Here is a 13,282-nt window from a genome sequence, read left to right on the forward strand (position 1 = left end):
TGGATCTGCGCTCTGTCACTAGACGCGGCTGCTTTGCTAAAAGTTGCGGTTTTGCGCTATCGCCCATGTGAAGAGCTGCGGTCATCACCATTGCTCTCCTCTTCAGCAACAGCGGCGCTCTGCGTGGGGGCATCCGTGGCGTGGACGGCCCTTCCTGTTTCTTTGGAGGTGAGCGAAGGAGAGGAGGCTGCGAGATGCTGCTGGACGCTGGACCCCAGTACTCCGCCATAGGAGTCACCACCTTCGGCTCTTCCAGGCACCACTCCACGGGCGACGTGTCTGATCGCGAAGTGGGCTTGGGCATCAACCCTTTCGCGGACGGTATGGGAGCCTTCAAGATCAACCCCGGCGGCCACGACCAGACGGCTTTCACCTCGCAGGCTCCGGGCTACGCCGCCGCGGCTCTGGGGCACCACCACCACCCGGGACATGTCAGCTCCTACTCCAGCGCCGCTTTCAACTCCACCCGGGACTTTCTCTTCCGCAACCGGGGCTTCGGGGAGGCGGCCGGCGCCCAGCACAGCCTCTTCGCCTCCGCCGCGGGGGGGTTCGCGGGGCCCCACGGCCACACCGACGCCGCCGGACACCTGCTCTTCCCGGGGCTACACGAGCAAGCGGCCGGACACGGCTCCCCCAACGTGGTGAACGGGCAGATGCGCCTGGGCTTCTCCGGGGACATGTACGGGCGGCCGGAGCAGTACGGCCAGGTCACCAGCCCCCGCTCCGAGCACTATGCCTCCGGCCAGCTGCACGGCTACGGCCCCATGAACATGAACATGGCCGCGCACCACGGGGCCGGGGCCTTCTTCCGCTACATGCGGCAGCCCATCAAGCAGGAGCTGATCTGCAAGTGGATCGAGCCCGAGCAGCTCTCCAACCCCAAGAAGTCCTGCAACAAGACCTTCAGCACCATGCACGAGCTGGTCACCCATGTCACCGTGGAGCACGTCGGGGGACCGGAGCAGTCCAATCACATCTGCTTCTGGGAAGAGTGTGCCAGGGAGGGCAAGCCCTTCAAAGCCAAATACAAACTTGTCAACCACATCAGGGTCCACACAGGTGAAAAACCCTTCCCCTGCCCCTTCCCTGGCTGTGGGAAAGTCTTTGCCAGGTCAGAGAACCTTAAAATCCACAAGAGAACCCACACAGGTCAGTATTCGTTGCTATTATTATTATTATTGTTATTATTTGTATATAGTATATAGAAATATTATTAATGCAACATTAAATTTCATTCGTATTAAAATGTCTCCATAGAAATTACCTCTGTCTATCTATCTATCTATCTATCTATCTATCTATCTATCTATCTATCTATCTATCTATCTATCTTTCTAATTGTGCTACATAATACTTTACAATTTAGATCTGATAGACTAGGGGAAGCCTTGCGATGTTATATATTGTATTTTTGACAGTCGTTCCAGCGATGCTCCTGGCTTGTTTATTCCTTCTGCCAGAACAAATAAACTTGTCGAGCTGTCAGACCTGTCTTAGCAGTGGATAACCTTAATTGTATTACTGTGGAAAATAGTGCTAAATATTCAATTATCCAATTTTCATTTGGAATTGACAAATATTTGTTAAAAAATCGAGTTATACAGTCATGCCATCAATCAAGGCGCTGTTGTTACAGTGACCGGGAAATCTTGGGAATTGACAAACGTGTGCTCTCATATAATAATGAATGGGGGGTGTGGGGGATAGGGGGGGGATATGCATTATGCAAATACATTTATTTTAAATATACATTTTCGTGCATTAAATAACCCACGGCTTATATAAGCGAGATAACTGGTTGTATATATATAAAAATATCAAGGATTATACTTTAAAATAAAAGTCCACAATATGGCATAGTATATTGTTTAATATGACAACTCGATTGTTAATAGAAAAATGTGCAAATTGAATAGAGAAAACTACAGGAGAGAAATCTCTATCACAATTAAAATCGAAGCGATCAAGTTTAAAAATGTTTAAATTGCATCCGTGAAGGACTTTATTCGTTGACTTTATTCGTTCGTTTTATAATTGAAGTGGGTTGCTGAATTGTAATGTATATATTGTCGTTATTTATTTTTTTGCAATAGGTGAGAAGCCATTTAAGTGTGAGTTTGAAGGCTGTGACAGACGATTTGCAAATAGCAGCGACCGTAAAAAACACATGCACGTTCATACTTCAGACAAGCCCTATCTGTGTAAAATGTGTGACAAGTCCTACACTCACCCAAGTTCCCTCAGAAAACACATGAAGGTAAATAAACGCCAATGCTCAATATTATCTTTGTGATGTGTCGAGATTCAGGAGCAAGCGATCATGAATCGCAGCCAGTGTTGGCTTTACATAGCAAGCAGTTCTGTATTTGTACATGATTAACCCTGTATGCCGGTGGCTTGATTGTTTAATAGAACTGTGTGTGTGTTTGTTTTTGTGTGTGTGTGTGTGTGTGTGTGTGTGTGTGTATATGTGTGTGTGTGTGTGTGTGTGTGTGTGTGTGTGTGTGAACTCACAATAACAACAATGTTGCAACAGTGTGTGCAGATCCCTATTGGGGTTAGTTTGTTTCACCATCTAAACTCTACTCTAATGCCATGAAATAGCAAATAGTCTCCAACATACTGTCCAGTTCTGATGCTTTCAGTAGATGAAGTCTTTTTGTTTAGTAAAAAAAACCCCTGTGCCAGCTACAACAAAAAAAAGAGCTTTCTGAGAGACTGTCTGCACACCGCATCCAATCTCTTGTGTCCTTTTGTCACATACTTGAAATAAATAAGGGTTGTGTTCGGATGCACACAGACGAATCCCAGTAGAATCTTGACAACTTTTTTTTTTTTCCCAGCACATGGTGAGCCAAGGATCTGTAGGGATCAGGGTGTGCTGATTGGAGTAGTGTCTTGCTAGATCCATTTTTTTAAATGCTGTTTTTTTCCCTTCTTCTTCTATAGGTCCACGAATCATCTTCCCAGGGGTCCCAACCTTCCCCAGCAGCCAGCTCAGGCTATGAATCTTCAACGCCCCCAACAATTGTGTCTCCTACTTCAGAAAACCAGACCACTAGTTCCTTATCCCCCACTTCCACAGCAGTGCATCACACGTCCAGTCACAGCACGCTCTCATCAAACTTTAACGAATGGTACGTGTAAACACATATTTAAAAAAACAGAAAAGACTTTCCAAATTAATGAACACTTCAAATCTAATCCTAAAGCTGCCAATAGATCCGGGACGGAATATCCATGAAGAATGAGACCCTATTTTTTTTTTTTTTCATTTTTTTTTTTTTTTTTTTTTGCAATTTCTTCAGGCTTGGTAGAATCAAAAACCATATATATATATATATAACGGGATTGTAGAATGCATGAGGCGAGTTTGCCAGGCTAAGTGCCAACCGTGTAGGGTTTAATGAATCACTAATTAGAGGTCTCAATCTGCATGTCTCTTCTGGCGGCCTTTTTTTTTTTTTGTACATACAGAATTATTAGTTCGAAAAAAAATGTACTGTTGATTTTGTAAATAGTTATATGACAAGTTAAAGGGATCTGTGGAATTGTGATCACTGCATATATGTGTTGGAAGAGATTGGGGAAAGGAGGGGGAAGAAGGAAGCTGGGTTTTATTTGGAAAGCAAGTAACGTCTTAGTAAATGTGTACCAAAATGTGAAATACATTGTATTATGACAGTCTAAAACGTCCATCTAACAGACTATAAATTGGTTTCAGTGTTGCTTTTCTGTATAAAGTGCAAGATCTTCGTCCAAAAAAGTCCAGTCCGATTTTTTAGTGCAGTGATATGTTGTTACACGTCATGTCAATTAATTCGTACAGTGGAACTTACGTGTCAATCTGTTACATTTTTGTTTATGTAAAGTGATATTAAAAGATACAAAAAACAACAAACAAAAAACCACCTATATCTGTCCGTTGCTTTTGGGAGGGGAGGGGGGGGGAGGGGCGGCAACAAATACATTATCATGTGTATATAGCACCTCATTTTCATATTTATCCGCATGTAAAAGGCTGGCTTATACATGTTAACAGAATATTCAATATTTATGGATAGAAGAATTCGTATGTCAAATTTTAGTTTGCAAAGCTGTTTCGTAATATTTCGTACATGATTAAAGACTATGAAAATCTCAGCCATTTGTGGTAGGAATCCTTATTTAATATCCCCCCACCCCCCACCCCAACATACACACATATAATAAGATTAAAAGCAATACAGCAGTATTTTAATGGTTTATATAGGAATCCACCAAATTATATGAAGTACCCCTTTTAATATTTATACTGTCGATGAAATGTATTTATTAAATACAAAATCGAAATGCTTTTTTTTTTTTTTAAGTGGTCCTTGTATATCAATATTTAATAGTACAATCGCAAGAAATGCCCCAGGGACAAAGAGCACCTTAATCTGGCAATCGAGACATAGCTTTAAGTATACATCAACAATATTAATAGTTATGCTGCATACAAAAAAAGCAAATTATAAGAATCATTATATATTTCACATGCATTGGCTAACTTAATTAGCCAGCTTCTCCTAAATACCCAACATTTCCCTCCTAAATACCCAACATCTCCTGCATGCATTCTTCGTGCAGGGCTGCAGACGTTATACTGCATCGGTCCAGATCAGTTTTATTTTTTTGTGGGAACATGCCCTAAGTGGTGATTTTTATCTAAATCAATTACTTAGGTTGCAGTTAGCATTACATGGTTTCTCTTGCTTATTAACTGCCTTCTCGGAAAAATAAATCAAGGCACAATAATTCTATGTAAGTTGATTATCTATGTCTTTTATGGTATCCTAATTTCCTTAAGAAACTCGTTCCATTGACTGGCGTTGATACAGTACATTTGTAAATGTAGGAGCGATATAAAACATGTAAATGACTTGTGCTTAATGAGTGCTGCAGGACGCCTTTCCTTGAAATCAGATTGTCTTTGTTGCAGTTTAGTTTGATAGATTTGGAGGCTATGCAGTACAGTATCCTATAACTTAGCTAGGCTTGCTGAGGAGTACTGCCTATTGTCCCTGTCTGTCTGTAACAACATAGCCATGCAGCGCACACACTGGCAGACCTGCTGGACGTTCCCTGTATGAGCATTTCTCTCTCTCTCTCTCTCTCTCTCTCTCTCTCTCTCTCTCTCTCTCTCTCTCTCTCTCTCTCTCTCTCTCTCCTAATTTTTAATTATTTAATAATGTAAAGGCTGTGACTTTGTTAGATATCTGCAAAGGAGAATTATTGACATTCCAGCACAAATTCCATGTTGCTGTCCCCCACGTTTTTCCTTGTCCTTGTATAGATAAGTATATAGCAGTGGTTGCATGGGATAATTGCTGGAGAGGAGAAGAGCGCCACCTTGAATATAAAAAAACAAGCAAAACTTTAGGAACAGTTCCCTGGCAATGCAAAGGCAATTTACTGTATACTAGGTCATCGTAGACATTATGGAGGGAATCGATTTTTTTTTTTTAAGTTTAGGACAATTGTCTCAATATTTAATACATGTGTGTGTGTATATGTGTGTGTGTGTGTGTGTGTGTGTGTGTGTATATATACACACACACACACACACACACACACACACACACACACACACACACGTAACAAAACTGACGTTAATGCACAGTTGTTGATGAATATTATTAACACTTGCAATACGAATTCACAAACGAGCATAACTATTGGAGAGGGATACATAGATTCTAGATAGATAGATAGATAGATAGATAGATAGATAGATAGATAGATAGATAGATAGATAGCAATCCAAACACAGCAGCCTAGTGAGGTAACATTCTTAGTACATTTCCACCTCCAGGATTGTCTGTTCCACTGTGGACGTGAATTATCAGTCATCCCGTGATCTAATTAACTGGGGACATTACCATTTTATGTTGTCTACAAAATACTGTATGTCTCAGACCAATATTAATGATGGAGGTTAGCCGGAATGGCCTTTTTAACTTAAATGTAGTCTATTACTTTGTTCCTACCTTTAATGTCTGCTTCTTGAGATGTATATTTCATACTTTACTTCATGGGCGATTAGGTTTGGAAATACATGAACGTTATCAGTGAAATATGTTGTTCAACTCTATTTAGCAGAACCGAGCATTGTGCCACAAATGGTTCAATGCTTGTTGTAGTTGTTGTGCTCAATGTGTTTTCTCCTTGTTTGATGCTTTTTTTTTTATCTTAGCTTATATCTCCGATAGATAAAAAGATAGATATTTTATATTGTGGATTCTGTACACGTAGAATGGATTTTTCTTTTAGTAACACATACCCAGTTACCTATGTACATAAGACAGTTATATATATATATATATATATATATATATATATATATATATATATATATATATATATATATATATATACTTCATATAATCCAACCCCACTAATAAATAAGAACTCTAGAGTAGCTTATTGCAAGGAATGTTATGTATAATATATAAATACAGACACAAATGGCCTTTGTGTGTACATGTGAGGACGGACAGGGTGTTCAGCCCTAGTATGGGTATTGCATAATATGTCTAACTTACAGAAATGATGAACAGACTTTGGAGCAGGCATATCTATGTGTCTCTATGTTTGAGGCTGCTATGGAACCGGGAATAATGGTGTATGTTCTGCCCAATATTCCCTGTAGTGTGCATGCAATGTATTATCAATTAATGCAAAATAAGTGAATGTATCCTAATAATAATAGTAGACAACGTATTCACATGGCACTGTATATCTAATGTGTTCTACCAACATCATGGGTATTTACTAACGTCCTGGTCTGTACGTACAGTATATACATTGTGTTGCTTCTAACAACGTTTTAGTAATACACTCACATATTCCACGTATTATTCCACATAGATCATTTGCAACGCAACATACACACACTAATCTCTCTCTCTCTCTCTCTCTCTCTCTCTCTCTCTCTCTCTCTCTCTCTCTCTCTCTGTGTCGCCCCCCCCTCCCCTGTTAAGCAGAGGGTACCCCTCAGATAGATTCCCCACTTACATGCATGCAACACCTCTCCCCCCTCTCTCTCTCTCTCTCTCACACACACACACACACACACACACACACACACACACACACACACACACTCTCCTTTCCCCACCCCCCCCCCCCCAGTTGGCCAGAGGGTACCCCGCCGATACATAGACACATATACAAATAGATTCCACACTTACATGCATGCAATCTCTCTCTCTCCCTCTCTCTCTCTCCCTCTCTCTCTCTCCCTATCTCTCCCTCTCTCTCTTTCTCTCTCTCTCGTTTCCCCATCCCCCAGTTGGCCAGTGGGTACCCCGCCGATAGATACATAGAACTATAGATCCACACTTGCATGCATGCACATTGATTGAGATAAGCTGGAATACATATCCTAGTGATATGGATAGCCCACTCTCCCCGATTTACCCCACGCAGGGGCCGTGCTCACTAAAATCTATGAGCTGTACTCGGATTGATATTGCCCATGCGCCTGGAGGACATCTGGTACCCTAACTCCACGTGTTTATGAATATGTATGACCCTCCTAACCATCCCCAAAATCTGCCTGAGCCTACAATGTACCCATGTAAAAGGGGTGAACCGCAATCCCACGTTGAGATTGGTATGTCTATACATATCTCACATACTAACAGAGTTCTAGATGCACCATTAGAATTATACTGGGATTTGTCATTGATGACATATCTTTCATACCATGTTTTACCCCTCACTGTCATTACCGACATTTTTTCAATATTCAAATATATTACTTTCCTAATATGAATTGAAATGAGAATTTCTATAGGTCAAATGTCAAATTACAGTATTACGTCATCAGGCTTCTAAAATGGTTCCAGATAGTTATTTATTTTTCCGTAGAACAAACATAATATTGCAAGAGTACAAACGTATACAAATAGGCAATGCAAAGTGTAGCTAACTATATGTTCAACTAATACACTAAGACCGTTCTATAAAAGGTATAAGAAATATATGAAATATTACTCATCAAGCCATCCAGGAAATTAAATCCATTATTATTATTATTATTATTATTATTATTATTATTATTCTTTCTACTAACTACTACTAACTACTACTACTACTACTACTACTACTACTACTACTACCAATACAACTACAACAACTACTACTACGGACTATAATAATAATAATAATAATAATAATAATAATAATAATAATATTAATAATAATAATAATAATTATTATTATTATTATTATTATTATTATTATTATTGTAAATGTATATTCATTATTTTGACTATTCTCTTTTGTGAGGGATATTTGCACAACACCTTACTGCAAATGTTTTATTATGTTGGGGAATATTTACTTGATTTGTGCTGCAGGACTCGGACAATTCGTATCATCAGCAGTGTTTAGTAGACAACAATGTATACAGTTATGCCGCAAGTGCAGTAATATGTGACCCGTGACACTGGTGACACTGGGGAGCCCCCTGCTACATTCTGGACAAAGCAGAGCGATTATTCTGCGAGCCTTCCTACCAACGGAGCAGTGCCAGCCTATACCAGGGCCCAGTCCTGGCATCTATTATTATTATTATTTATATAACATGTATCCTGTCATTTACAATGTGCACGTAGGAAACCCATACGTGTGAGTATATTATTTACCTTCATTTATAAGGCGCAAAATGACCATAACTTGTTTGTAACACATATGTAACACATATGTAACACACATGCTCATTTCAAGACGCTACCCATATATATTGGAGATTATTCAATGGAATTATTCCTGTGTAATTGTTGTGCTAATCACAAATCGTGTTAGTGCAGTATACTGATAATATTTGCAGAAGATGAAGCTCAGAAGTGTTCTACACATAAGTACATGATGTGTGCAATGTCCCGTCCCCCTCCTTTCTACAGTTGGTGGGGTGTATTTCAGAAACATTACCATAACATAAAGCGAGTGCTCTCCAGCCAGGCTGACGTTAGTGTGGTGTAATAAGCCGATGGCTACTGTACATATGTAGCCCAGAAGGGCTGGGGCACTAGGAGTTGCAGCAGGCTTTGTCCTAGAGCAGCTGCCTGTCCCAGATGATTGTTAGTCCAGAGCTGGGGAGTGGGGTTTGGAAACTGCTTATGGGCACTGGTGTGGAGCTTGTAATATATACAAGGTACAGGCAAGTGAGAACGAGAGAAGGATCGGGACTCTCCCTTCCCTGTACACCCCTGCAACTTCTCCTGAGACCCAGCCTGTGTACCCCTGATCTCTGCTTCTGCACTACGACGGCCCTTTCCTGGGTCTGGTAAGTAATCCCCAGCCAGCAGCTACAGGTCCCTGGGAGTCTGAGCCTGTCTGCAGCTCGCTGTTCAGGCAAGGGGGCCACACTTATACATCAAGGTTCATCTATCTATCTATCTATCTATCTATCTATCTATCTATCTATCTATCTATCTATCTATCTATCTATCTATCTATCTATCTATCTATCTATCTATCTACACACCTACAGGATTTTTACATATGATCTTTATATACTAACACCATATACGTCGAATTCATCATTTGTGAATAATATTACAATTTTTGTATTTGATCCATTTTGATGTGTTTTACGTTTATTAGACGATACAATGGATGCTCGTCATTATTAGTATAGCACCGAGCACACTAATCGGAGAGGCAGGTTCATATTTGCCAATCCCCTTGATCCGAATTTTAAGCCTTGTCTATTTGGATGATTATATTTATTTTGTAAACATACAAAGTCACATTGAGAGCAAGTGTTTAATGTGCAAAGTGCAGATTTAATTATCCTGTAACAAGATACACTTTGTATGGGGGAAAGGGGTTTTGAGTGACATTCGATTGTAGAAATTTGGCAGGGAAAACCCATAGCCAAATCTTCCAGGGGCTGTGGGGCTCTGCAATGGGGGTCCCTAATACATACGTCATTGCCGAAGCAGTCACTGAATGCAAGGGCTACATACATATTTATACACCTACTGACCTCTCCAGAGGAACACAGATCTTAATTGTCAGATTATTAGACGCATCCCCGTCATTTATTAACCCTATAGGTACTGGCAAGTTATCACAAGGAGTACACTGTTAAAGGCAAGGTATCTATCTATCTATCTATCTATCTATCTATCTATCTATCTATCTATCTATCTATCTATCTATCTATCTATCTATCTATCTATCTATCTGTCTGTTTTTCTATCTGTCTTTCTGTCTAAACAATAGCTTTTATTTTTATATAATGAAACTGCTGATTTGACTCAGTGTTCTTCAGATGGAAGCAAATACATTTTTTTTAGCAACATTCGTTACTATCTAGTCTGAAAAGTTAGTATTTTTAAGGTTAGTGAGTTGAAGTTAAAAAGGGTCGATCTTTCTGAATATACAGTACGTGTATGTATATGAAATTATTTTACTCTTATGGGTCTGCAGTGTGTGTCTGTGTTTGTGTATGTATACATATATATATATATATATATATATGTGTGTGTGTATATGTAAATATGTATACATATATATATATATATATATATATATATATATATATATATATATATATATATATATATATATATATATATGGAGGAGAGAGAGAGAGAGAGAGAGAGAGAGAGAGAGAGAGAGAGAGAGAGAGAGAGAGAGAGAGAGATCTGTATCTGTGTATGTATTGAGGTGCACTCTGTAATAGCAATTACTTTCATGTATAGCTGCTGGTGACAGAATGGAGAAACGTGGTTGCTATATTTGGTGGTGGAGATGAGGGTAAGGGCAGAATTTTAGGCCCTGTAAAATACGTAACATTAAAAGTCTACAACACCTCATGATAATTAAGGACGTGCTGTTCATGTCATAGACAAAAGCATGTACCCATGTTCATGTCAACACTAGGGTCGCCTAAGTCAGTCATCCAGGACCAAGGGTCTGACCTTTATCTGATAGAATGATGTAATTAGCAATCAATTACCATGAACAGGCCACTCAGGAGAGCATGTCTGGCCCTGGTATTCTGCTTTCAATGTGCCACAATTTGGGACCGTTATTGGCCTGACACTATATTACATTGATTTTCTGACGTCGTTCTAGAGTACAAGTACAGAGGGCATGCTGCGACTTGCAGTTCCACAAATGACACAGAGCCACGGGTTTTGTCCGTTTACATTGGGTTCAGAGCTGTGTCATTTGTGATATTTAATAATAAAATGAGATTTGTTATGCTTTCTTTCGTTGACGACTTTGCTGTGGAGAGCCCTAGGATGATTTGATTTTTAAAGGGAAAATAAAAAACATTTTTAAAGAATGCTCATTGTCAGTTATACAGAATATATCTGCTTACTGTATCACCTTCTGTGGATAATATAAGGCGTTTAAGGGTTGCTTTAAAATTGCAGTACGTCCCATAGCATGATTTTACACCTTAATGTCTACATGATGCTTTTTGCATCTAGGAAAGCCATTGAGCAGACAGTAACTCCGCAGGTGTCTGTGCTGCTAAAGGGGTCAGATTGTCAGCTGAGGAATGGGAGATACATTGAGAATAGCTGCTGTCTCACAGTAACGGTTTCCTTCTGGATTAACCTAACACCATTCAAATTATTACAGAATCTCACTCCAAAGTTGTGATTGGTTGTAGATCAGCGTTTATGATGTTTTCCTTCTGTGTACATTATCCACACAATAATCTGGGAACATAGGAATACTTTCTGCACAGACATTCAGTGCAATCAGTGATGTCACCTTGGGCAGGGAAAGGCAGGGCTTGTTTAGGCATGTGCAGTTATGAGTATGAACACATGATAGTACCAAACACCTGAGATCACATATGCATATGTATTTGCTGTACTCTGTATATGCAAAATAATAATAATAATAATAATAATAATAATAATAATAATAATAATAATAACAACAACACAATTTTGAATGTGAATCTATTTTATCTGGCCTTTTATTCAGTTGGTTTTTTTTTATTGTATTTGAAAGATATTGAAAAGCATTGAAACATACATATAATATGTGAATGTGTGTGTGTGTGTGTGTGTGTGTGTGTGTGTCTAAAACTGCTAATACTGCAGGAGGAGCTGAACTTGGACTCACTTGGGATTGGAACTACTTGGGAGATCTGGACCAGATATTGGTTCTGTTCAGATCCATAAAATGTAGGTGGATTTGGATTTCTGGAGAACCGAACTGCACATATCTAATTAAAACTGATAAAAGGCCCATCCCATGCAATTATGCACACACACACATTAATACTAATACAAGCACATAAGCTCTAGTCTAAGTGTATTACAGACATATACAGAAATAATCTATTACATACAATACACAGCCAATTAATATGTTATTTATTTTATTAGCATGATTTGATGAGTCATACGTAGAGCTGAGATCTCACAGAGTGAATGTAAATTATATATTTATTTGTGTGTATATATATATATATATATATATATATATATATATATATATATATATATATATATATATATATAATTTATGTATAATTTTGCTGATTAAAATACATGTTAAGGTTTGGTCTATTTCTTGATTTGAGAATTATGCATAGTTTCCCTTTTCCCAATACATATATTATTTGACAGTTATTACTAATGTCACTACAGACATTGTCATGTCATGGACATATTTGCTATTGGTGTGTCAACTGTTAAAGCAGACACAATATTCATTATTTTTTTATTGTGTTATATATATATATGATATAATAAATTATAAAATAGGACATGCGTCAGAGATGATACTATGCAATTATGTCAGACTTTACTGTTGATATAATCAAAAAGAAAATAATTAGATCCACACTCTCAGTATGTTTGAATCATGCAGGATGCGAAAGGCATATGGTTGTCAGCATACAGTATATATGTCAGATGATGGAATATACAGCACTGAAAAGTGAACTAATAAACAAACAACAGTACAATAACTAAATAAATCAATTAATAAATACTTAAAAATTTATTGTGAATTTGAAAAGGCAGCAAATTTGAAATAGTAATTGGTCATGTTTGCAAAACATATTTTATGCTCTACAGAATTTAATCTTTTCACATAATCTTTCTGCAAGGCATCCAAATACTTATACTACGTCACAGCAAAACTAGACTAAATATGATATGATGGAGTTCAGCACACTAAAGTATAAAGCATGTATTGAACAAATTGAAAGTAAATGATATTGTTTACATAAATTATGTTTCACTCCTGCCACTAGGTGGCCACTGAC

General features: G+C 38.6%; 1 protein-coding gene across 1 annotated transcript in view; it reads left to right on the top strand.

Annotated features, from left to right (window-relative positions):
• The window catches only part of ZIC1 (Zic family zinc finger 1), a 4,412-nt gene extending 269 nt beyond the window's left edge, over positions 1–4,143 (top strand). Inside the window, exons 1-3 of the mRNA XM_083178014.1 lie at positions 1–1,149; positions 2,094–2,257; positions 2,950–4,143. The exon at positions 1–1,149 is cut by the window's left edge and continues 269 nt beyond it. Of these exons, the coding sequence (XP_083034140.1) occupies positions 195–1,149; positions 2,094–2,257; positions 2,950–3,147 (1,317 nt within the window). The 5' untranslated portion in view covers positions 1–194 and the 3' untranslated portion in view covers positions 3,148–4,143. The remainder of the gene's footprint in view (positions 1,150–2,093; positions 2,258–2,949) is intronic.
• The last annotated feature ends 9,139 nt before the right edge of the window (positions 4,144–13,282 follow it).

This window comes from Crinia signifera, chromosome 3, assembly GCF_055691185.1.
Source record: "Crinia signifera chromosome 3, ASM5569118v1, whole genome shotgun sequence".
In the NCBI taxonomy this organism is placed as follows: Eukaryota; Metazoa; Chordata; class Amphibia; order Anura; family Myobatrachidae; genus Crinia; species Crinia signifera.